General features: G+C 41.6%; 1 protein-coding gene across 1 annotated transcript in view; it reads right to left on the bottom strand.

The window, feature by feature from the left end:
* Nucleotides 1–27,195, bottom strand: part of nsmf (NMDA receptor synaptonuclear signaling and neuronal migration factor) — a 54,887-nt gene extending 27,692 nt beyond the window's left edge. Inside the window, exons 1-5 of the mRNA XM_022756554.1 lie at nt 27,073–27,195; nt 6,851–6,912; nt 3,901–4,680; nt 3,569–3,641; nt 1,797–1,802 (exon numbers count right to left, since the gene is read on the bottom strand). Coding sequence (XP_022612275.1) covers nt 1,797–1,802; nt 3,569–3,641; nt 3,901–4,680; nt 6,851–6,912; nt 27,073–27,143 — 992 coding nt within the window. The 5' untranslated portion in view covers nt 27,144–27,195. The remainder of the gene's footprint in view (nt 1–1,796; nt 1,803–3,568; nt 3,642–3,900; nt 4,681–6,850; nt 6,913–27,072) is intronic.
* Between the last annotated feature and the right edge of the window lie 214 nt (nt 27,196–27,409).

Below are 27,409 nucleotides of genomic sequence, written 5' to 3'. Positions count from 1 at the left end.
CGTAGTACACACACACACACACACACACACACACACTAGGACCACAATGCAAGATAGAGGTCTACAAGACAAGCTTCGTAACCAAGAAACTGCCCATCCTGCGTAATCAATGCGAGTTAACTTTACTGCCAAGTTACCAGTATTAACCATTCAATTCCTAATCCTACGTCACCTCTGAGTCTTTATGTTCATTTTATTTAGAGACAAATTTTAAAGCATTATGTTTTGTGCGACTGTCTCGACGTCCATTACTTCTCATTCTGCCAGTGTGTACGTTGGTCTGCGTGGGTGTGCCTTTCCCAAAGGGGACAGTAATGGCTCTGACAGGGTGTCAGACATAATGAGAATCATCCGTGACAGTGTATGTCTGAAAAGAAGTCTTGTCCTGTCCGTCACTTTCTCCCTGAAAAGATGAACATGTTGCCAGACTCTTCCTTTAGCCTCTCACACTTTCCACCATCTGCCATCAGCTCTGAAAGCTCACAGCGCTTTTCCTCTTTGTTGCCACCAAGCAATCCAGCAGATTTCCCAACCAATCCAACCCTTCCTGTGAATTAAACTCCGGACCTATTTGGTAATTTACATCAAATTAAACATGAGAAAGAAAGAAAACAGCCGAGAGATTTCAGAGAAACGTTAACGTAGCTCACATCAGCGAGATAAACACAGCGACCGACCAAATCTGTCGTCTGTTACAGCTTCTTTAGACAATAAATAATAATGTCATTTACATCACAACTCTTGAAAGTTGCACTTATTCAAATTCCACTTTTGGATTTAAAAACTTTCCCCCACCCCCTAGTGTTTCCAAGTGGTATTAATGTTGGTGCCGCCTTCACAAAGACCGGATCGCTGTCCGTTTTCCTCAAAGCTAATGCTCAGGATAAAGGCAGTTTAGTAAAAATATTTGGTTATATTAATAAGTAGGCAGGTTTTGTTACTTCCTTAACTAGTGCTATCCTCTACCTGTTTTGGTTGCGCAGTGGCAGACGCGCATCCTTTGTGTCGTCAAACCTTTACGAGAAACCACTCTAAACACAGATGGTGTCCTTATTCTACAGCCATTACGTCGTGCAATCAACATTTATTTCCTAATAATGAAATATGAAAATGAAAATAAGTCTATTGCCACTTTAAAATGATTCAAATTTGAGTCCTATTCGAATCCTGTCTGCTATATTTACGTGAGTAGACTCCTCTCTTTTATAAAGCTAAAAGCAGCTTTAATGCTACATATATGAATACAAGTTGTTACTTATCCCATTCATCAGCTTCACCCGTGTCTATCTTTAGATGGAACAACAATGAAAGTGGTTTTGCTTGAAGTGATGCTTTGCTTTGGCCAATATGCTTTTCATGATGGTTGCGTAAGCTAATGGCTTTAGGCACACATTAAGTGTGTAATAAGCCATCTGTGTTGCATTGTGCTGGTGTGTAATATGAAAGAACACTTTAATTAAGCTACTGTCATTATTCAGACACAAGGTACCTCAATACTGCAGCGCTTTAACTTGATGAGCTATTTCTGCAACTCGTGAATATAGAATGTTCCTGTAAATTCAGTATCGCTGATTATCATTTCATTCCCACAGTATGTTCCCTGCACGTCACAATCTGTAACTTCAAACACCCAGTCCGGCAGACACTGAGGTTGAGGGGGTGAAGGACACAGCGGACTGAATAGCACAAAGCCACATGAGGAAAAAGGGTTAAAGACATGTTACCTAACTGACAGAGTGAGAAAAAGGGAAGAGCAACAAGGAAGAACAGTGGGGGCGGTTCAAAGAGTTACTCACGATATTCTACAGTCGTGGTTTGGAAAGCCGCCACATAGAGAGGAGAGGAAGAAGAGAAGACCAGATGAAAAAGAAGAAGTTAGCAACGGGGCCAGTCAGATACTCCACATACACTTCAGAGACTGCTTTATGTTCCAGTTCTCGACTTCAGGGAAGCAGAAAAAAAACTCACCTCGAGTGGGAAAAGTCCTGATCATAAACTCAACATGTTATTGAACAAGGACAGAAATCGAACTAGGACATGCACATTAAAATCAATGGTGGAAAAAGAGGAGAGGAACATACAGTATATACAGTATATGTCGAGGACTGTCCACAGGCAAAGGGTTTCTAAAGCAAATGTGTAATCAGTCAAACATTAACAAATCCTGTCAGATCATATTCGATTTACAAGACAGTGACCAACAATTGGAATCGAAGGCCCGTGTCAGGATCATATATCAGTCTGACCCAAAAAAAGGAACAGGGACAGATGGAAACAGATGGAGAAAGGGAGGAGAGACGCTGACATATGGAGAGAGAAGAGAGAGCGTGGGAGAGACGAGGGGAACGATCGTGGTGGGTGAGCTTTGACTGTTCCAGGGTCATAATTACAAGATCTGGGTGATAGGTGATAATTAACGAGTCACAAAGAGTGGAAGGCACTTATGTGTGTGTGTGTGTGTGTGTGTGTGTGTTTTTAGTTATTTTAGTCAACTGTCTAGATCGATGCACATCCTCTTTCTTAATCTGGTCAATTCCTAGATTATATTACAGAACTTGACGGTTTTGTTTGGAGCGATGCTGTATGTGAGGATACTAATGTAAAAAAAAAAAAAATCCCAAGTAAAGACATGGTCACACAAACATCTCAAGCAGTGACAATGTATCAAAGGATTGTATGGATGGTTTATTATCAAAATCGTCTCTTTGCTCTGTCTTGTTTGTATAATAATGCAGCACATTAAATTCTTAGTGTTAGACGTTTCAGTGTTGGTTCACCAGCTACTGGTGCACGATCAAGCATCTGCCGTCTAATGTGATAACGCAGCAGATAACTGAATGTTTCATGGAAATCTTTCAAATGTGGATACAAGTGCTCAACTTGACACAAATCCTCCTTGGGTATTACTCTTTTGATTAAAACACACTCCAAAATTCAAGATGGCCGCCGAATGTGGAAAGGAAATGTTATTTTTTGCAATACATTCATCCACTATTTTCTCATATGAATAATCTAGGCGTCAAATCATACATTTTAAAATTGTAGAAGGCAAAATTTAGTACACTGTAAAAAAATTAAATGAAAGTATATTTCATCATCATTGAAATCTGTTCCGTGGGTTCCGTGTTATATGCTGCACTATGATATGAGTAAAAGAAAGAAGGTTCTGTTCAGTTTCAGATTATACTTCTGCTATATATTCTTTAATTCATGCAGGAGACCAGTATTTAGGCCTGGAAGTGTAATGAAGAAATCGAATTAATACATTTTAAATTTTATTTTCAATTTGCGTGCATATGACGTGGGCCAGAATTAGAACAAAAGATGTTATTTTCATTATAAATTTGATTTATATAACATATAAATCGGGAACACAGTGTGCTCAACAAAAGATGATGAAACCAGCGTATGAGAAATGTGTTGAAAGCTCATTGCAGTTTTGTGGTAGAATGCTACATTTGAGCTTCAAGTCTAAGGTGAGGCCATATCCTGCGAACGTGGGGGTGGTTCTGTTAGACACAGAGATGTACAGTGTGGGAGTGGGAGTGAATTTCCATGCCATACTCACGCCTGCATGGTGGTGGTGGCCGTCTGAAAGCTGAACATATTCTCTTTAGGGAACCAGCTATTAGGAGTGTCCTCTGCAAAACACAGAAAACAAAAGGAAGTAGTGGCATCAGCAAGCAGAGCATTCAAACACAGGCCTTACAATTAGCGGAGGAGGCCAGTGAATGCAGGGTGGCAAGACGGTATTACGTAAGTGAAACATCTGAGGGTGAATGGGGCAACATATTCCTTGTTGTAGTGTTTTATTCCCTTAAATTTTAAGTTATATACAGTATATCAATATCAATACATCAATTTACACCCCCATGCATTTTCCCATCTATTTTTCTTTACCCCTGTCATCATTAGATGGTCTTTCCTCGCTGTACACCCTCTCCAGTTTCTTGCGGTGCTTCCCTCCATCCCGCGGTGAGGTATCCAGGTCAAGGGAGCGCTGGCTTTGGCATGGAGCTCGAATGCAGGCCACACAGTCTGGGGTGTAGTCGTCCCGCGACCCCCCTCTCCTCATTCCCCAGTCTCGGATGTTGTTGGCGTTCCCCGAGCTCTGCAGCGGCTGCGATGATGAGGGCAGGCCTCCGTGATGCTGCTGGGCATTGTGATGGCTGCTGCTGCTGCTGCGGTGGTGGCTACTGCGATGGTGGCTACCACGGGCGGCTGAGGCGGACGGTTGGCTGGTGCAGGATGGGTTGTGGTTGGCAGTGGCAGGTGCCTGGGACAGAGGCTGCTCCCTGGAGCCCTTCAGCACCTCCAGCTCCAGGCTCTCCTCAGTGCCACGGCCCCCCAGGGTCATCCCTCCTTCCCTGGTGATTGTGTAAACCCTCGCCGGCTTTACCGCAACACCCCCCTCTGGGCCTCTGGCGCCTGGTGGGTCCTCTGCAGAGAGGCTGCGCTCAACAGAGAGTCGACGTTTGGAGGGGCCCAAAGGTGCTGGAGCCTGGAGGGTGTTGACCAGAGGCTGAGACTGTGGATGAGCACTGGGATTGGATTGGCTGGACTGGTTGGATTTAGCTACGGGCAAACAGCAGCTCCGTGGTGGGAGATTGTTGTTATGCAAGCGGCTGACGTCGGGAGAGTCACAGTCGTGGCCTGGGAAGCTGTCAGACAATAGATGATCTGGAGATAGAGGGAATGAAGGAGAAAGAAGATAGAGAGAAGTAACCCACAGGCAAAGAAAGTGAGAGATAAATCTGTAATTTATACAGCTCTTGTATATGAGCATCACATAAATACCTAAAATGTAAATGTAAATGAACAGAGAGATTGTTTGTGTCTCCTTAGGGTTCGTTGGCTTGGCAGCAGAGTTGTAAACATTATGAGCCAGCAAAGCTTTCAAGGAGGATGACAAGGAAAAGCAGAGTGGTGGCTGAGTGATAGAAAAAAGAGCAACAAGCGGAATGAGAAAAGATTTAGAAATGGATGAGCTGGTTCAGTGCATGAAGAGCTCTGGCAGAAACAAAAGCTTCGACGTCCTGGACGATCTTGGAGGAAGGACGCTCCCTCTCATGGAGTCACCAGCTGCAAGGCTTCAGGCTTGTAAATAAGTGTTAGCTCATGGGAATGGGTGAGTTTTTTTTTTCATGCTCTCTGTGCTGTAGAAAAACAAGCATGGCACATGCACATGAGCAGCTTTACTATTTTGGGTAGGCTTCTTTTTTTAAAGGTACAAAGCCAGAAAGTGGCAAAGCGAATTGTCATCCGTGCAAAAAAAGTGTTAGAAGGTGTTAGAAGCTTTGTAACTTAGCGATGCTAGAGGTGCACAACTGTAGCTGGAGAGCTCACGTCTACACACAGAGTAGATGCTAACATACTGGCGCTAGTCAGTCACAACAACTCTCTCACAAACGTGTCCTGGTACACATTAAAGGGCCGCTTGTCAAGTGACGCAGGCGTACGGTCTCATTCACAAACAAATACATGTCAGCCCACAGAGATATGTTACAAATGTCACATTCTTGGTTTGCCTGGAGTAGACCCGGACTGTGTCTGAAATCACTTACTACTCCCTATATAGTCCACTATATATTGAGTTTTTGTAGTGGTGTCCAAATGTATAGTGAAAATTATTATATGCTATAAAGTGGACTCATCGTATCCCACAATGCATTGCACAAGTAGTGTACCACCCGTCACTAACCAGGCAATATACACCATTCATGCATTGCGCATGCTCTGAAAGGCAGAAAACCTGTGCAGAGAAAATCACCTGAGTAGTGTCTTTTTAATGTTACCCATGAGCTCACTATCCAGTCCTCCACACTGGACTCCCTGGATAGTGAGTAGGGAGGAGTGAGTGATTTGGGACACAACTCCAGTCTGTATTGTTTTGACTTCTTCTTCTTTTAACTTATGGCAGACTTGGCACAGGAAGTACATTGCTGTTAAAAACAACATTGTATTTGGTCTTTGCAAACAGAATTGATGTACGTGTTTATTTGCATATAGAGCGGGGAAGTGAGAGCCGATCACAAGTGGTCACTCGAGACGCATGTGGAGACCTATTCTAATACCAGGTGTGAAGTGAGGTCCACCTGTGATCACACCACCCGAGATGCATGTTAATGCCAGGTATGAACGGGGCCTAACTGTCAGTTAGCAAGACAATTAGTTGTTAATAGAAAAATAAGCAATTAACAGAACAATACTTTCCAATAGTTTAATCAAAAAATGGTTCAAATTTACAAAAGTTTTATTTTGACACAAAAGATTCATGCAGGTTCCTCAACGAGTGAATCTGCTGAAAGTGGCCATCAGTGATGCGCATGAACGTGTTCACTGAACGGCGTTCAGAACTAGCTGTTTTTTAAGTGTGAACTGGCACAACACTGGTGGCCATTATATTGAAAAGAACAGATTCTGCTGTTTTAAATGCTGACAGAGTCCATGGTATTTACTCTCTCATGGATCAGTAGTGAGGCAGGTACATCTTCAGCGGAGTGTGAAATTGACAGCAACAATTAGCTCGATGCATGTTGCTGTCAAGATACGACTGCAGGTAATTTTGGGGATCTGGTGGAATGGAACATCTATACATCACAAACAAAACGTATTAACAAAAGGTGTCTGAAGACAGATTAACTCTGCACTGATGACTGATTTAAGCATATTAGAAGTCTATTAGAACTGTGAAGTCTTTTTTCCGGTTGTGAGTAATGCTGTATGAGAAAGAATATGTTAGCCTCCTGGTTTTGGTCTTCCTTGCTTAATGTTAAAGTGTTGGTTGTTAGATAACAATTTTATTCCCAGTGTGTGTGTGTGTGTGTGTGTGTGTATGTGCGTCACCTACCTGCTCCGTTGCGGTTCTCTGGATTGGTATTGGACAGGTATTCTCCGAATGCTCTGGCTGCTCTGTAGAGACACAACAAATGCAGCAGTTAACCCTGATCCCTACTGCGTAGCCACTATTAGCAAACACAGAGGAGTGACTCACAGAGTCAAGGTTTCACAGGAATTTAGCCACATAAACAGTCTGTCTGTGCTTTTTATCGGCGAGGCCTCTTCATGCTACCAGTCAAGTAGATTACACCACTACAGCAGTGAGTAAGAGGCGATTTTAGTGTTGGTGTCCTGAATCACTCTATAACAGCCGTCTCTCACCAAGGTAACAACGTGTTCTTATATAGTGACTGCAGGACTGGGAAACAGCTTGGGAGCTACAGCTTGCCTCCCCTGCACAGCTGATAGGCCCCATAGGGGACTGTTACATTGCATGTGCCAGCCATAAAGCCAGGAAATAAATTGAAGCACGTACACATGAGGCAGTGAGGAACTGGCATGGTGTGCAGAACGTGTATGTGGCAGACTGTCTCCGGTTTATAAAATTTACTGCCTTCTCTCACATGTAATTCTCCTCACATGATGCTGTCAGGTTTTACCTAAAGAGATTTAATAGGTATGTTGTCCAAAGTACCTTATGCAACCATGAGTGCTTTTTCAGCATTGGTGGAAACAAAATGCCACACCCTGCACTGCTACAGGACCATATCTAGAACCACACTGAAACTAAGAACCTATTCTAGAGTGCTGCAGAAAAAAGGCTGAATGCACCACATGCGAAGGGGGAAACAGCCTTGAATTACTGTGATTAGCTCATGAACAATAGTTGAAGCTCTGTGCCTCTGAAGTCACAAGGCCAGACCTTTTTCTACAACACTTCTCAGCATACAGTAGAACCAATCAACACTATATTGATCAACACTATACAATCACCTATACTGTACGACGCAGGCGGTATATCTGGGTCTTTACACAGGCTGTAAGGGATCCAAGTGATAAGTGAGTGCTAAATTTGAAAGTTTCAAAGTATACGTGTACTCGATATGCAGATATTGCGATTTCAGTTGCAGTTCATTTTCACTAGAAAAATCTAAAAATGCTGATGATGTTATTTTTGTTGGGTCTTGTACCAAACAAACATGTTCCTTTAGGTCTGGAGAATATGATCAGTAAGCCACACCACATTGCTTAATGGTGCCAACAATGCACAACATTTTACCTAAAAATCGCAGCTCCTGCAATTTGGATATTGCACTTGGCCATATTGCAATTTTGATTATATTTTGATGAAAAGTGCAGCCCTGAATGAAACTATTATAAAAAAAGGGAAAAAAAAGGGGCATGAATTTTGATTCTGTCTTTCTGTAGGTACTGGTAATATCTGTGTGGGCAGTTTTGTTATTTAGCTTCAGTTCCAATTATTGCTGCTAACTTAGTAACATTGTTGCTAAATTTGCAGACTTCATGAGATTATTAATTGCTTTTTTTTCTATAAAAAGAGCTTAGCAGCAAATCTAGCGCCTTTTTGGCCAGACCTTAATTCAGGGATCAAGTCAGTTTGGTCTCAGGCCAATTTTTTTCTAAACCATTAGATGACGGGCCAGAACATAATCAAAGACTAATTTAAGAAATTCCTTGATAAAAATGCAACTGCAATATGCTTTGTCACTGTTCACATGTGTGGCGCTGTGGCCCACAGTCACATATTAAACGATTGACTGATTTACTGAACTTGTGTTATTTTTTTCATATAACACATTGTATGGCCGCCATATCTGTCAAGCAAGCAACAAAACCCTTGGAACTTCCTGTCACAACCTTTCAGAATGAATCTCACAATTGCTGCAAAAAAATCTTTTATTTTGTCGTCAAAATCGCGAAGATGGGGGGCACAGCGGTGGCTCACCAGTAGAGCACGTACCACAAAGGCTTTATCCTAACTGCAGTGGCCTGGGTTCGAATCCAACCCGCAGCCCTTTGCTCCGTATCATCCCCCCTCTCTCTCCTTGACTTTCCTGTCTCTCTCTCACTGCAACTATCAGATTAAAGGCAAAAAATGTCAACAAAAAAAAACAAAGTTTCAAATCGCTAAGAGGAAGTGATTCTATGGGATAGAAGAAGATACTCTACAACAAAAAATGACGCATTACAAGCAGTGCCAATGGTAAGACATACACTTCCTATCTCCTAAGGGAGCACGGTCATGATTGCTTGTTCATGTCAGTACATAACAACAATGCAATACAACACTATATAGTAGGAATTTATGCGTGCTCGTTTTTTATCACGTTCACTTTTCCCATTGGAATGAACGGACTCAGACCTGCTGCTGGGTCTCCTAAAGGAGCGGGGAGGAGGAGAAACCCTTGTGACACAGTTACAGTAAATTACCGTAAGTACACCGTGTTCTTTCTCAGCTGTCAGCGCAGTGCAGCCTGCGGCCTGATACATGACTGTGTCCGTCATTCACTTTCAACATGGATAAAAGAATAATAATCATTCATCAGGTGGGGGGAGATTCTCTCTTTGGACATTATAGCTAAATGTGGGACTGTCAGTCTGATTTTGTAAGATTAAAAAAAATTTTGCCCGCGGGCCACCTGTTGCCACCAACTGCCACAATTCATCTATCTTGAAGAGGGTCGCTAATATCTCTTAGCTGAAATTGCTCCCGTGCAGCAGCAGTGTTTTCTCTTGGCTGACTGTGTTCAGTGAACAGCGGAGGGCAGCAGCACGCTAAGTCAACCTGTCATCAGCCAGACAGAAATGTGAATGGCTTGTCAATGTGCGTAACTAACAGCCAATTATTGATTCTCATCGTTTGTTTGGGGAACGCCTTCTCCTATTTTATTATGCCTCTGCGCCGGCAACAGCCAGAGCCAGAGGCATATTTTTCTCGGGTTATGCGTCCGCCCCATTGTCATGGACTCAATATCTTATCTTGACAGAACTTCTTCAAATTTGGTACAAACATTCACAAAGACTCAAGTGTGAACTGGCTGGATTTTGGTGGTCAAAGGTCAAGGTCGTGGTAACCTCACGAAACACGTTTTTGGTCTCATGAATGCGATTTCTCAGTAACGCTTAAAGAACTTATTCAAATTTGGCACAAACATTCATTAGGACTGATTATATGGTGTATTGGTGGTCCAAGGTCAAAGGTCATCTGTCAAGGTCAAGGTGACCTAACAAAACGCAGTTTTGGCCTCTTGAATGTGGTATGTCAAGGCCACCTTGAGGAAATTTGTTTAGATTGGCACAAACATTCACAAACTTGGACTCAAAGATGAACTGATGTTCAAGGTCACTGTGTTCTCATGTTCTTCTGAATGCAATATACCAGGAATGACCAGAGGGAAGTTCATCACTTCTGTCTCCCTGTGACCTAAAAAAAAAAAACATTTTTGGCCATAACTCACAAATTCACACACTAATTATGACACTATTTAACTCAAACGTCTATAAGGACAAAATTAAGTGATAACATTTTATATCCAAATGGTCAAAGATCAACTTCACTGTGACATCGTAATGTTCCGCAAAAGCACTTTTGGTGATTATTCAACACTGTAACTCAGGAAGAGGAGATTGTGACCATATTTCCTCTTGGTAACTTGGCTGGTTACCGGGGTAAACAATCACAAGGCAGTGATTCTGGTTTTAATTTTGTTTGTGTTCTCAGTGATTTAACTTGACAATTTTTCTATTCATGACACCTCAGTTCCACAGTCTATACAACAGCCGACATAAAGTTTTTGAAATTAGAGGTAAGTTGTTCTGTAGTGTTATTATTTTATAGTCATATACACATTTCTCCAGCTGAAATACCCACTATGTTACACGTCATAAAAGATGTGGGCCACACACACACACACACACACACGCACACACACACACACACACACACACATCTATAGAGAAACAGTAAAGCCTGTAATCACTTTCCTCCCACTCACTACAACGTGGCATTCTTGCCATCTGCACACACAGATACGCAGACAGACTCACACATCCTCAGAGTCTGCAAGTGTACGCACATGCAGAAAAATAAATAGGCTACACACATATATATATATATATATATATACACACACACACAAACACACACACACACACACAATATGCTTATACATGCACACAGGGCTAAATCTCAGGGGGGCTGCGGTGAAATGGAATTACTGTGTTGTTGCTGTACCCTATATCCCTTCCTGCTACGACACTGTAAGTAATTAAATATGAGGCGGCACGTGCAGCCAGCAGCTCTCCCTGTGAAAACTTCCCTCCCAGCTCGGATGATGGGAGAGGAGGAGGGAGGGCACCAGAAAGAAAATGCTGTCATCTCTGATATGTCTGCTTGACTCCAGTGAACTCCTTCCAATAAAAATTCCATATACGGCACTGAGAGAAAATCATCTATGTATGATATAAATATATAAATATAAATGTGTGTGTGTGTGTGTCTAGGTTCTATATATGGCAATATGGCAACATTGCAGTCGGCCTACATGTGACCAAACATTAATTTTGCTAATTTTTATGGCCCATAATCTTTCAATTTTATAAATGGTAAAAGGTAATTATCTGCCTTAAAGTCCCATCCCAAGTCTCAGGTTAGGCTTCTATTCAGTTTTGCCATTACACCAGACCAGTATTTTACCATGACAGAGCTAACTGCTAACATGCTATCATGCCAGTGCTATTCAGTCACAACAGCTCTCTGAGCTTCCCTCTATTGTCTCTGTACAGTGCTGTTTATTTTGTTTTGTTCAATAACACTCATGGAAACTTATTGAAGAGGAAGAATAAAGCTCTTAGTTCATTAACTTAGTTGATCAATAACAAACACCGACCAGAACACAGCTAAAATTCAAGTGAGGATTAGACATAGCTTCATTAGACGGACAGAAATGTGTCTCCCAATGAATGCTAATGCTAACATGTTAGATGCATTAGCTTTAAAAGGTGATAATATGCCAGTTTTGTGTTTACTGCTCGTTTTGTCCCCCCCCCAAAAAAAAAATTACTATGGGCTACACAAGAGGACCTAAAGTGCACTCCTTGATTTTGTTACGACTCCATTAGCAAAATTACACCTTTTTACATTTCCCCAAACGATACCATTTGCAATCAGCATCAACTGGGAAGAAATTTGGAGAAATTGTGTCACTGTAGTACAGAAGCCAAGAAAGGCAATACTCCAATTCTAACAGAGCTTTGTTTCCTCAAGATAACGGGATGACTATTCCGTTATCTTGAGATAATGGTGCATTGTTTTGTCGAGGATAACGGAATAATTATATGGTTATCTCGAAATAATCTCGAGATAGTCATATATATATCATATATAATAATAATTATTATTATTAACAGACCTTTGTTTTTCGAGAACACGGGATAATTATTCCTTGATCTCAAGATCATGGAAAAATTATCTTGTTACCGCAAGATTATCTCCAAATAACAGCGTTATCAGATCATTTTAAGAGATCATGGAATAACTGTCCCGTTATCTCGAGATAATGAGATAATTATTCCTTTATCTCAAGGTAACACCATTATCGAATAACGGAGCTTTGATTTTCTCGAGATAACTAATAACCAATGATGTCTTAACAGTGGACAATAGCCGGGCCCTGGAACTGCATTAGTAAATTGATATAGAGCCATTGTCGATATTATTGGTTACAGTGGTCATTCAAAAAACCTTTTGTTGCCACAGTAAAAAAAAAAAATCGACCCTGAATGAATTTCATTTCAGCCCTCACTCATTGTCTGATAATATTCATCACAGCAGTCACCTGTTTAAATGCATTCATTCATTTTACCTCAGAGGTTTCTGAAACACAAAAACACACACATCGCTTCTGTGTCACAGAGCTGTAGAGTTTTAACACATTAAATACACACCACAGTGGGACTCTGCTGACCTCATCCAGCTGTGCCTCAATTTGCTGTGGCCCCATGCAGCTGCTGTGCCAGCAGCTTTGCTCTATGCTTCTGGAGTTTTATTTTTTTCCCTGCCGCATGTTTTCATCCATGTGACATGAGGAGGGAGAAGTATAAACACGGTGACACGGGGGAGATGTGCTTATAAGACAAAAAAAAACAAAAAACAAAAGTAAGGATGGAGTGGGAAGTGGGATGAAGGAGGGAGGCAGAATAAGATAGCAAGACATAATAAATAAAGAGTGAAGAGGGGACAGATAGGAGACAGATGATCCAGAAACTAGGTGGTATTATGCTCTTATGTGTTCGTCATATGTCAAGCTTCTCCTCCTTCCTTCTCTCTCTGTGTGAGGCAGTGGGATGACTATAGTATGTGTCAGGCACGTAGAAGCCGTGTAGTGTGTGGGGTAGTGTAGTGTGCCTGGGGGAAAAATTCACTCCTAATTGCACAGCCACAGAGCTGGAGAAGCAAAAAGAAGAGCCACAGTAGCACAGATACAAGAATAAAGGTAGTTTGATGGAGTGGCTGTGCGTTGTCTATGTGTGCTGGAGTGTGGTCTCTGTGTGTCAAAGTGCATGCAGTACATGCTGAGTGCTGTATAAATGCACGGTTGCCTCATGTGCGTGTGCATTTTTGTTGACATGTGTGTTGGACTAAAATTACATGTGCAGCAAGCATCGTCCTGTTGCCCCTCCATAGTGTTCACACTGTGTATGTGTTACTGTATTCCTATGACAAGATGTCCCTGTGGTCACGTAGTCACACTGACTCTCTTGTGACTTCTTTGAGGTTCAACCAATCATGTTACAGCTCAGATCCTCACACTGACCTCCCTCTGCTCCCTTTTCCCCGAACCCTCTCCAGTGCGATCTTGTGCTCCTGCATCCCTCCCTCCCTTCGTTCCCTCTAGCCTGCCTCCTTCTCTTTCCCCACTACTCCTCCTCTGTGACATTTCCTACTCATCCTTATCTTTCCATTTTCCCTTTTTTTCTTTATCTGTCTTCCTCATTCTTTATCGATGTGTATGTGTATCAGGCTGTGTAAAAAGGGGCTCCTGTCCTCCTGCTGTGGCGGCATCAGGGAGTCCGGACGGGAAAACGAATTGGATCTGGCCGAAGGCCTGAGCGCAACAACAACAAAGTTCCTTGCTCACACGGTGCCAAAGCAAGGTAATTAAACAACCGATTGATGCTGTGAAGGCAGCAGAAATGTGGTAATCTGATGGCACAGCTTGATGAGCTGCTTGATGACCTTTGACCCGAACCAGCAAACTTCCAGCATTTCTCCCCGTGTTGAATCTCACCAGGCTGGAACAACATTAAAGGCTACTGCAGGACACCAATAGATTCTAGTGAAGTTCTGACAAATGAACTAGTCCCAGGTCGACTGGCAGCTCTTTCAGCGATCGACTCAGATGACAAAGACGAGGACGAGAGCTAAGTTTGAAAGAACTACATCGGTTTCTCCGGGCAGAGCATGTGGGCATTTTGATTTCCACTAAAAAGAATGTATAAGACCTAAATTACACAACTTAGATACAACACTGCTGAGTTTCTATTGCGTTTGCTTATGCACTTTAATTTTGTTCAGTGCTACAGTGTATAATACAACATGGCATCATGACAGCTGACTGTCATAAACCTTTTAATCGTGATATTCTTTGACTGCAAATATGTATTCATTGTATAAAACAACAGTACACTCAAGTTATAAAATCCTTTCAGTTAAAAAATAATTGTAATTTTTTGGCCCACAAGGAAAATACATTTTGTCTCACAGAATCTGAGTCAGCAGTTGATCTGTTCTGCTATCGTCATGTTGTGTCAAGTATTTTGCCTTTATTTTGTTTTGGTTTCTTAGTTGTTTATTTTACCCTTTAATATCTTATTTAGGTTGTCAAGCCTGATTAGTTTTCATTCTAGTATGACTTCGAGTGATCTGTGTTTATTGTTTTGTCTTCTGGTTTATTTATGTCATGTTTTTGGTCAATTAAAAAAAAAAAAAAACACTTGGGGATTGAGGGACAAGCTGTAAATACATTTACATATCCAGGAGACAGAACTACATTAGCCTTCTTTTGGAGTTGTGTTTGGCAAACGTAAATCCAACATTCACTCTCCTGTCAGTTTTTGTTTTGGCCTTTAACAACTCCTGAGAGGAATATCTGGCTCTTTAGCTGCTAACTGTTGCTAAAAACTAAAACAATGAAACAAAAGAGATTGAAACACTAAAAGGGGAGATGTAGTTTTGTCACTTTAAGTGGCACCTATCATATTACATGTAGTCTTCTGACTTCTAATTAATATCAAAATATTGATTAGTGCAGCTTTATTATCAATGGGCAATGTGTATTAATGTGGACATTGTGCATAATTCTGTATGTGGAGCAGACTGGTGTGTGGGTTTTCTACAGACAGTGCTACAGGTGTGTATAGTGCTGATTGCTGCTGTCAAGGCCATAAAGTGCTGCACGATGAATGCTTATTTGCAATTCATGTTGTTAATGGTGTGCATAACCCTTTTGTTTTAATGTTTTATTATTCATGTCACACTTCAAGCTACAGTTGTATTAAATTGTGTACTGCAACTTAACCTATGGCTAAGTGTAATGCACTGTGGTTCATGAACATCCATTTCAAGGATCAGCCACCACTGCTCCAACTCCATCCATCACACTGCTGCCTTCAGATGGAGAATTTCTTTAAAACACTATTCGGCAGGTAAATGTAGCCCTGAAAAGTGCAAAGAAATCTAAACTTGATTGCACGGTTTCTGGAGCTGCAGGAGGCGGAGACATCAATCACACCCAACGTGGATGACAGTGATGGGCTGAAATTCAATATAAAGACAATACCAGCCCAAATGTATCATCTAAGTAATATATTACAGTAACCGATGCGGCAGTCATTTCTCTTAGAAGTGAGGCTGTGTCATTATAAAAGTCTGTGACCGAACACTTCACCGTGGCTGTAAGGTGAGCGCAGCCTCCACGACCAGCTCCAGCTGATGGAGGAGGTTTGTTAAAGTCTTGACCCCGCTGTGCCCTGCATGCTCCATCCGCTGGCTGGGAGGTGATGAGCGATACGCAACATAATTAATCGGATCAATGAGGGGAACACCCGGCCATCTTAACTGCTCACCTGCCTGCCTCTATCATCAACAGGGCATCATTATATCCCAGAGAGTTCTGTGTTATTAAAGCCGACAAAGGTAAAAGTGAGCAGGACAGGAGAGGAAAAGGAAAGGGTGGATAGAAGATTAAATAAATGATGTAATAATGTATGTAGGGATGTAATAAATGAAGAATCTGTAATTGCAGATTCTTTACAGGACATGAATATAGAGTACGCACTGTTGAATCTCGCTTATCTACAGGCTATAGATCTTTAGTTGCAAAATTGAGAAGCAGCACTCCTCCTCCGGCCATGATTAAGGTGATTAAGGAGAAGTGTAAAATGAGTCTCATTTCCTTTTATATTATACATGCTATGATGACTTGAGAGTCCATCTTCCACACAACTGCTCAACAAAACTCTAAAATACTCAGGTGTACAGGAGATCAAACGTTGGAATGGCTGCTCCGTTTTAATATGTGCACTTTGCCTGCAAAAGGAGTGACAACAGCTGACATTCTGACTGGCTTTCATTGGTCACTGGACTTTCATTCCTGACCCTTCAACTGACAGTTAAACTGCTTTCAGTGGTTAAATGCTGATTTACATTTCAACTGCCTTCATTTCTTTGAGCTTTAAGTTACATTTACAGCAAGGTTGTAGCTTGTGGTGTTGTTGTCTGTTTTTAGACTGTTCTTGTCTATATTTTTAGCTAATTGTAGGATATTATCAATTGTGTTGTGTGTTTTGTGTTGTTTTTGCTATTGATTGTTTTAATTTCGTTTCACATATAAAAACCCAACTAGGGACAGGAGTCGAGAATTAACAGCAGCTATAAACTCTTTGTGCAACACATTAGTTTCATATCCTGTTTTGAAACTATGTTATTGTCTATTTTAAAATAAATAAATTAACTAAACTTTAAAAAAAAAAACTACATTTCACCTTTTTCCAGCTCTCACTTTTTGGCTGGACCTCAACAGCAGGGCCAGTCCTATAATCATGACTGTCCATGACTGACTGACTGATCATATTTCCACCATTAGTCAGCTGAATGCCATGCGACGAGTTGGAGTTTCCCCATTGGCCATTACTCTTTCAAAATGATTTGGAGCAAACAGTTTCTATTAAGGGGATGTTTGCTGCCAACTTAGTGCAATTGACTTTTTTTCAAACAAGACCAGGTATAAACCTGGTAAATGGCTGGACTGTGTATGAGTGCCAACCACTGGCTTACAGCAACACCTCTTGTTACAGGCAGTCACCCTGGTTTCCATGGCTGCTCGGGAACTGCAGGAGAGCGGAGTGGCGCTTCCAATTCACTGAGCCTCGCCTCCATTACATGTATCATTAGTACTAGAGGAGACACAGGAATAACTGAACATTAGACACACAGAGGAGAGAGAGCAGGAGAGAGGGAGGGAGAGAGAGAAGTCATCTGTGACAAGCAGATCTGAATAGCATCTAAACAACACAAACACCAGCAACCGGAAATGAGACAATACGCTTACTGCAGCACAGCAATAAAAGGCCTGTTCAGAAATAAATAGTTTCTGTCCACTGAGGGCTTTTAATTTGAGACGGTTAAATGAAGTGTTTTTGTGATTGATTTTTTTGATTTTTATTCCTAGTTCACATCTGCGGAATAAATAGACAATGATCTACTACTAGGGAATGCTTCCTCCAAGCTGACTCCAAACAGAGTATAAATGAAAACAGCTTCCCGTCTAGCTGTCTGTACTCACAGACACAGACAACACCAGTTTGGTCTGTGTTATCTTTGTGTGTGTCTGTTCTGTTGCTACCTGTCCCACTGCACACTAGGAGGGTTGGCTTCATTAAGAGACACTTGTTCCACTACACTCCAGTGACAACAAAGGCCGTGAGTCAGGCAATTACCCATATCTCCCAAGAGAGGGTAAGAGGGTTCATCAATGGGCACTGGGGGGAAAAAAAAACACATGTAAAGTATCTCATCTAAGGAGACAAGAGGCAGGGTACTCGCTCACACAGAAGCAGCATCAGGGTCTGATGTGTGAGACCCTTACGATGGTTTGACCACATAATGGGCTGACATTGGCTTTTATTAAAGGCAAGACCAACTGGACTTCAAGACACGAGAAACTCGATGCAACATACTAAGTACTAGATTAATCATGAAGACATGACATATGACATATATGCACACATGTGCATGTACATACATATATATATATACACTGCTCAAAAACATGAAGGGAACACTTAATCATCACAGTATAAAACCAAGTCAGTGAAACTTCAGGGATATTAATCTGTCCATTTAGGAAGCACAAGTTAATGTGAATCAGTTTCACCTGCTTTGGTTGCAGGTGAAAGTGAGAACAGGTGCAATGGAGAGGCCAAAGCAAGACAACCCCCAAGAAGGGAATGGTTTTACATGTGGGGGCCGCAGACAGTTGCTCTCTCCTGATCCTTCCAGACTGATTCTTCTCTAGTTTTGTGTTTTGCTGGTGTCCGTGTCACTACTGGTAGCATGAGGCGGTACCTGCAGCCCAGTCAGGTTGCACAGGTAGTCCAGCTCCTCCAGGATGATACATCCATACATGCGGTCGCAAGAAGGTTTGCTGTGTCTCCTGGCACAGTCTCAAGAGCATGGAGGAGATACCAGGAGACCGGCCGTTACACGAGGAGATCTGGACAGGGCCGTAACAGGGCATCAACCCAGCAGCAGGACCGCTACCTGCTCCTTTGTGCCAGGAGGAACAGGGGAAGCACGGCCAGAGCCCTACAACATGACCTCCAGCAGGATACTGTTGTAGACACCCTACACGGCCATCCACCACCTCGAAATATCAGAAATGTACTAGATAAAAGTAGTTTTCAATTAGGCCTCATGAAAAGTATTTAGGAAGAAATTTTTTTATTGCTTATTGATTCACTTCCTTTTATTTCCCTGCCCACAGAGACTATCTGCTTATAGTGAGCCAGAAAAGCAGGGCACCCTGGTGGCCTATGAGTTAGTGCGCCAGCCACAAACTGCAACACCTTTGGTTTGTGTTGTTCCCACCTCTCTTTCCCCTCTTTTCCCGTGTTTCCTCTACTGTTGGCTTTCAAGTAAAGGCATAAAATTATTATATATAAAAAGAATTTTGTAATTTTAACAGCCGCCTATGGAAGCATATTAACTACACTAAGTACATCAGAGGAAAATAAATAATTAAAACACAATATCTACTGTCATGAATCGTGGTGGTCATGCTCTGGGGCTGTTTTGCTGCTGGTGAAACTGGTGCATTGCACAAAGAAGGAAGATTACCCCAGAATTCCTGAGGACAACATGAAAGCATCAACTGGAAAGTTAAATATACTGGAAGCATTCGAGCACGCAATGACCCTAAATACACATAAAAAGTGGTTGTGGGAATAAGGTTAAAATAAATCTTTTGGAATGGCGTTCCCAAATTCAGGGGCTGGTTTCACAAAGACAGACTTTGACTGTGTCTTAGATATAACAAAGAGTCAGACTTCAGAGAGACGTCTAAATTCATCTGTTGCACAAAGCAGTTTAGTTCTTGACTATCTTAAGCTGGACTGCTGTACAATGAATTCTGGATAAATTAAGACATTTTTCAAAATAAAAAAAATGGCCAACCAAGGAACCGCATCCAACTGCTCAGCTCTGTTTACCCCAGCAGAAAATGTTTTTCTTTTGGAACTATTGTAAGATTTAAAAAAATGTGATTTAGAAAAAAATTGCTGCGGTCTGTAAAAACTCTTTCCCTTTTCTGTGCTGTTCTAATTTTTTGGCTATGATTAATTTATGAGCTAAATTGAGACTGGTCCAACACTAAAGACCAGTCTAAAATATCTATAACTGATCCCTGACCTCAAACCCACTGAAAATATGTGGACTGCCCTGAAAAGACAAGTCAATCCAAGAAAACTATGGGATGACTATGTCCCTTACAAGTGTATGTAAACTTTCACAATTGGTTTCAAAATCTTTTGTTCTTTTGCCTTCAAAGCCTCATATAGTTTTCCACCAGTGATTTGGAGAAGTTTGTGTTTTAGAGGTGGGACCCAGATGTTTCCCACCTAACAGCCACAGTGGACCATGACGGTGGAGCTAATCTGTGCAGCGATGAAGACAGGGTCGCTGCTGGTCACTCAGTCTTGTGGGAAAGAGGCCATGAAATCACATTTTCACCCAAGTGGAAACTATTAAGGCCTGAAAACTTCTTTCAGAAGTGACTCAGACATTCTTGAAATATTAAAGTTGACACAAGCTAAAGTGCTTGTAATCTTTCTTATCGCGTGGCTAATCAAAGCAGACGGACTGGTTCAGGTGTGCTGTTCTACAGAGATTTCTCATAAAGACAGTGTGAGCCATCACTAAGTGCTTCCAGGACAGTGCATAAAAGAAAACTAATTTCCCCCCAAATTCCCTTAAAAACTGAGATTTTAAACATAATTAATGTTTAATGTCTCAGTTTACCTTCCCCTGGTAAACAAGAGCTCTGCCAACAAGATGCCACCCATGCGGCAATAACAAATATTATAAATAATGGAAAGTAGCTGAATGGCCTGAAGTTAATATCATCATTCAGCCAGAGAACAACACTTTTAGGAAGGGTTGGTTTGATTTGCCAATGTTAACACAACATCACATGTCAGTAACAGCCTGAGGTTTCTATTTGAAAATTCCACGCCTGAAGATCTTGACGAGGTCCCTGAAATCCTGCAGGGTGTTGTCGGTCGACTGCACACAGCACACTCATTTGTCGTTTGTCGCTGCTCCAATCTACCAAAGAACAGCCAAGGAATAAGAGAGGAAAACAACCAAAACAGAGTACTGACCCAGCTTTCACAGGATAGAGCTCTCTGTGGTTACGTAGGCAGTTTAAACTTCTTCTTCTACTGATTTTTATACACGCAAGGAGTGACACGGGAAATGACATGATGCTATATGATAGGTTTTATTGACACATTTTTTGAACAATACATTTTGTTAATACAAGTCAAAATATAAGACAACAGAAAGAAAAAAAAAATAAAAAAAATAAAGATTGTTTAGTTCCTTATTTAGTTCCATTAATTGTGCAGCCTTATCCAAACATTAGCTTCTCTGAGTATCACCTCTGTTGGCAGTATTAACGGTGGCTACTAGTTTTGGTACAATCCACTGTAATATGGCTGTGCCTGACTCTGAACTGAATTTTCTTAGTCAAATCCGAATTGGCCGATCAATTTGATTATTTGTTCCTTTGTTTTCATATAGATATAGAGCTCGATTATCTCCTGCTGAGCTGTTGATAGCGCTGTCAGCCAGTGGGTACTCGGCATAACATCAGTAACTTCCGCTTTAGCTGAGCACATTCCTGCGACAGACATGCAGTTCAGACAGGCAGAACACCTGACACATGAGACAAGTCGCACTACCCTGCCTCACTCTGTCCCGCGTCTCTTTACCCTCCATTGCCATCCCTGTTTCCATTTTCCATCACATTTAGTTTTGTGGTTCAGCCATTTTGAGAAAAGACTTGGTTGTAAAGTTTACAGCCTGCTCCTTGCATTACCCTGTGTTCTGAGAGGCAGACAAAGTGTATTTTGAAAGTTGACTCAAGGTTCTTCTCGACTGATGCATCACCTCATCAACTGTTTTGATTCATTTGTAGAGGCCACCACCTATTGATTTGATTTGATTGATTTTACTGTTTCAAATCGGTAAAATCTTCTTCCAGTGTGGAGCCGTGATTCCCTCAGCCCCTCCTTGCTCCATTCTCTCCCTCTCTCTCATATACAAACATATTGACAACCCATCTGTTATAGGCAGACTGGCCATCGGGAGCACTGGGAGAAATCCAGCCACATCGGTGGGCTGGTGGACCGCCAAAATATTAATGTATACTGATTTTACCGTCCCTGTCTGTCTCTCTGTGTCTGTCATTCAGGGTGCGCAACGTGGCCAATCACAGTATGTTTTTATTTGACACAAGATGACTCAATGGAGCTAAATGTATATATTGTTTAGGTATTTTTTATACACGGAATCATTTAATATTTAATTCAAGAATTCATTTTTTTCAAGTTTGTTTGTTATACTTGATCTAGTTTGGCTGCTCTCCTACATTAGAACTGTAAAACTGATGTCACATTAGTATGGGTATAGAAAAACCAGCATCTACATGATTTTGCCACATTAATTTAACTTAAATGGTAACCTAAAATTAGCTCTTTTGAAGCATCAGTATCAGGTCTGATCCCCCCCCACACACACACACACGCACACGCACATATGCACGCACACCTTTCTATCGTTCAGCGTTGGGGAGCTTTACGCAGTGATTGGCCAGGCATGCAGAGGGGAGACAGGAAACGTTTGAAATTCCTCTCGAGCTTTTTGCCTCTGTCACCCTCTGTGTACAAACAAATGCAAAACAGTGACTGACTGTCAGGAACCCACTGGGGGAGTGTCAAAGGGTGTGAGCAGTCTGAATGCACCCCAGGCCCAGGCAGGCCCTCCAGGGGACCAGGGTGGGCCCACAATAACAGCATGTGAAGGTTCAAATAATGCAAAAAAACATCTATGTAAAACAGACAATAGGAAACTGCTGGGCTTACTTCAGGCACACTCACAGAACCAAGAATATATGGCTTATCAGAGTAAAGTATATAACAAAAATCCCAAAAATGGGGGAAAAAAAACGCTGACCGGTTTCAACCAGCACTGCATCTTCCTCAGGGCGCGGTTGGAAAGGGAAGTAAACCAATGTGGAGTAGTGTCGCTGTTCCAACATCATAACGACAGATGGACTTTGCAAATTTAAAGACAAGAGAGATCCATAAAAATAAACACTTCATGAATTCCAATTCCACATATGTTGTGTGCAGCCTCACCTGTCGTTGTGGCTGCTTTTACATCAGATGCTCTAAGAGGGGCTTGAAATATATAGTAGCAGAACACAAATATGCCATAAAAACTAATAATGTTGCTGTTACCACTTCCATATTTATCATAACAGCAACAGCAGGCTTTTGAAAGTGGAGGGTATTGAACTTTTGGAGCAGCTCATCAGAGGAGGTGATCATTTCAACAGATTACTTCAGAGAGAGACTTTGCATAGATTGAGACTGGAGATTGGATTTTTACACCTGATGCTGTATCCTGTCTTAATGAGGAAATAGATTTCGGACCTTTCATGTAAAATGCCTTGAACCTCTTGTTATTGTCTGAAAATGGTTGGTATCCTTTTATTGCAAATTTTTATTGAACACCATCATGATGGTTCCTAATATATTCTTATCTATATAGCATACTGGTAATGCCAGTGAGATGCCATCTATATAAAGAATCACAACACTCCGCTCTGGTTTACTTCTCTCTCCAACCACGCCCTGAGGAAGACCCTATGGTGGTCGAAACTGCTCTGTGTTTTAGCCTTGTGATCACAATACCTCTGTAACGCCTTGAGGGGACTTCTTCAAATTTGGTAAAAACATTCACTTGGGCTCAAGGATAAACTGATTAGATTTTGGTGGTCAAAGGTCAAAGGTCAAGGTCATGGTAACCTCGCAAAACGTGGTTTAGGCCTTGTGAACGCAATATCTCCATAATGCCTTAAAGGTGTAATGTGTAAAATCCTGCTACTTGCTCCACCTCCACAGGGGGCAGCATTTCACCTCTTTGCCCCCTGTCAGTTAATCATATTGCTGCTTTCCCCATGTTCCTTATAATGTATTATTTATATATGCATTTATTGTTGATAGTTAACATTGTTGATATGCAAGAGCCAAAAAGATAAATATACATAGATACACATATTAAAAAAATAAAACTATGCAAAAAACTATGTACAAAAGTGTTGACAAAACTCCTGCTGAGCAGGATGTGCAAAAGATCACATTATAGACAATATGTGTTCTGTGCACGGATAATACTCTGAGGTGTTACTGTAATGTGGTTGTTGATGGTTGATGAGGCCAGACGCAGAAGGAAAGGCAGGTGCTGGTCCAACACTGAGGAGGAATTCTGGTCCTGATACAGACAAACATGTGAGAGGACAATTAGATTAGATCGTACAAGTTCTTTATATTCAAACATGTTAGGTCTGTTGTGTGTGTATAATAAATAGTAAGGATAGATAGAATATACTAAAATAAATACAGTATTAGGCAGTGGATCCTGGACCCGCTGGTTCTGGATCAAACAGTCTCTTTGTTTTACTTGTAAAAAATAAAGTTACTGACGCATCTAGCTGGACAACAGCTGCAGGAACAGGCGAAATTCTACTAAATCACTTAAACGTCAACATTATACATTTATGCCACAGTGTTTGTCGGTACGGTTTGTCATTTGCACTAATGATACTTACATTAGATGTTACTCACCAGTCTAAAAGAAAAGTTGCACCTCGGCATCAAACCGCATCTCTTTACCTGGAGCTGTCTCCAGCGGAGGAAAAACACACCAGGATTTACTCGTGTTTTCTTATTTTCTTTGAAGTTGAACGTGGTTTCTTGTTGGAGCTGTTCTTCAGGATGGAGATAAAGATCGTTTTCTTCTTCACCCATCTCTGCGTTTCTGTGATGCTACTCCGAAGCTTTTTTTTTTTTTTTGTCGGGAGCTGTAGCGTATATTTCCAAGCTCTGGAGGAAGTTGTTCTTCTTCGTGGGACTGAGGGCAGACTAGACGCTTCACTGACTCACACAGAATTGCCTCATAAGACGTGATTTTGGCCATGTGAACACGATATCTCGAGAACTCTTCAAGGAAATACCTTCAACTTTGGGTTACTATATATATATATATTGTGTACAAAAGTTCACTTGGACTCAAGGATGAACTCATTAGATTTTGGCGGTCAACGGTCAACGGCATGGTTTTGGCCTTGAGAACACAAGTCAGTTAAACCGTTGTACGTCTTCTTAACGCCTTGAGGGAATTTTGACAAATTTGGTACAAATCTTCACTTGGACTGATGTATTTCCCTTTGTATAACAATGTAAAACAGTTTAATAAAGTGAGGTAAGAGGGTGATTATATGTTACCATTAAGGTAAGATAATTAACGGCTGCATCTATGGCACCTTAATTACAGATAAAATGCACAACCACAGAGCATGGTAAGTGAGCTAAATCACAAACACCCATCCACCTGGAATCCCCAGTATAGAACTGTAGCAAAGAAAAGCACTTGCACTGCATTCACCCACAAAGCCACGGCCATAGAAACACATGAGTGGAGCTCAGAAGAGGAGCAGAGGAAGAATTTGGAGAATAAAGTTGGAAAAGTAAAGAAATTGGTTTCTTTTTTGGATTGTTCTTGATTACTGTCAGAGCTAGTTTATGAGGATGGCCAGGCTACCACAGCAGTCCTACCTTCGTTACCGTCGGCTAAATCACTGACGATAATTCTGCTACTGCAGGAACCTGACCAATGTATCCCAAGTCAACTTGAGCTTACTGCTGAGGCACAGATCTTTGCGGTGAAAAAGTGAATAGAATAGCACCGAAAAGGACAGATGTGTGAGGCACAGGGTCAAAAGCAGAGTGCAGGGACAAGAGGAACCTAATCGCACACACTCGGTGCCATCATAATCCCTCTACGGTATTACTACCTACACCCAAAGACAAAGATGCGGGATTGGATTTGTTAAAGTGGGTAAAACAGCTCTGCCCTGGTCTTTCAGTGTACAATAGATAAACTCAGATCATCTAGCAGGATCGAGAAACCACTAATCCTCAGCTCAGCTCAGACAGAGAGGCTGGGATTCGGGCTGAAGCGCTATTGTTCCCTGAGATCCATTAAACTCCTTGTCAACTGGAGAGCGGCTCATGATCGCCGATAGAGCGGGAAGCATGTACTAGACTTGGCTGCAGTCCACATTTGTCTCTGGAATGCCGGCTTCGATCGGAATGATTTATGGAGAGTGAAGGGTGAGGTGTGAAAAAAGCAAGCGAGGCGATAAACAGATAAACAGCAAAAGGAGGACAGAGACAAACAGAGTTGGAGAATGTGTGCACAGGCTAAGCGAGCGTGGTGCTGAATCTGTAAGTAGATGGAAAGGTCATTGAATATATTGTGTGCTTAAGCGTATGTGCATTTGTTTTACTCCACAGTAGCTGTGCATAGGGATCACACATTTAAGGAAGAAAGTAGGAGTATGCACACATGACTGAGAGCAGAGGAGCTTCATTTGTCTACGCTCAGGTTTATAAGGTCAGTAAGTGGGCGACAGAGTGCATCTCCTACCATAGATCATTAGTCATCCTGCAGCCTTCAGACTGAGAACGCACTGATCTGACACCTATGACACAAAGACCTTTCATGAAGTTAAATTTCATTAGAATTAGTAAAGAAGTCCAGTGTGTCTAGCAGCTAGAAGTTTGTGGACGACCATGTCACTAAAGCAAGGGAAATACACACTTTGGCTGCACATAGTTTAACGTAAACAGCATGCAACAAAAGGACAAACGGGGAAAATCGAAGCTTTTCCTGATGTCATAATTATAATGCAATGACTCTAAAATTATAACATTGTGCAAAATAGCAACAAACCAGTTTTATGTCATCATAAGTGATGTTTACATGCTATATATTCTCATAGTGAGCTTGCTTCTTATAGTCAGTGTTAGAAATTCAAAATGTTAGGGGCACTTCGAAATTTCATGAAGCACACTGATATATAAAAGCCGCTAACCCTCACTGATGCACATATTATTCACAAAAAAGGTTTGCTTTAAATAAGCTCCTACAAAAAGGGCAGCAACGTGAGATGTTATGTAGCCTATATTGAGGGGAGACAGGATTCCTATGGAGATAAAAAATAAATCTAAAAAGAATTTCTAAAGATTTCAGAATAAGAGCAAGAAGCCAAAGCGAAACTTTAAAAGCAGTAACGCCACCTGCGCTCCACTAAAGACAGCAGGGCTCATGGAGCAGGAGCAGTCACGAACCGGGTAAGAGGAGCAGAGGAGCAGTTTTTACTTCATTAGGGAATACGTAAGATAACTGGATCTTCCCTTGTAACTTCACATCCAACCAGTAATGTGTCTAAAAATCATCTTAAAGTATCGGCTTTTGTAGTTTTACGGCAGACGGCTCATTTCCCCTTCGCGCCTCTTCGTTTCTTACCGTGCGGCTCCAGGGGCACCCGAGCCCGCGCCACACATCCACCCGGCCACACTCACCTAACTTTTGCTGCCACGGAAGATATCGCATCACTCCTCAGATTCTTCCTTTTGGACACTGCAGTTCCCATGCTGAAGTGGAAACGACCCAGGGGAAAAAACGCAGACCATTCCACAGACTGATCGGCGAGCGGAAACAAAACGAGAGAAAATCAACAAATGGGGTGAAATTAAAAAAAAAAAAAAAACATCCGTATCCAACAAGTCAGAGCTATAATTATTTCATATTTATCGTTATCATTTCGGATTAGAAAAGAAAAGAAACTGAATGTTCCAGAAAGCTGCTGGGTGGACAGCGCAGCAGCTCTGCTGGATGAGACGCGGAGTAGTGATGTGC

Source organism: Seriola dumerili, unplaced genomic scaffold (assembly GCF_002260705.1).
Source record: "Seriola dumerili isolate Sdu_G_001 unplaced genomic scaffold, Sdu_1.0 BDQW01000017.1, whole genome shotgun sequence".
NCBI lineage: Eukaryota > Metazoa > Chordata > Actinopteri > Carangiformes > Carangidae > Seriola > Seriola dumerili.
The sequence above is the reverse complement of the archived record's forward strand: the minus strand, read 5'-3'. Positions and strand labels throughout refer to the sequence as shown.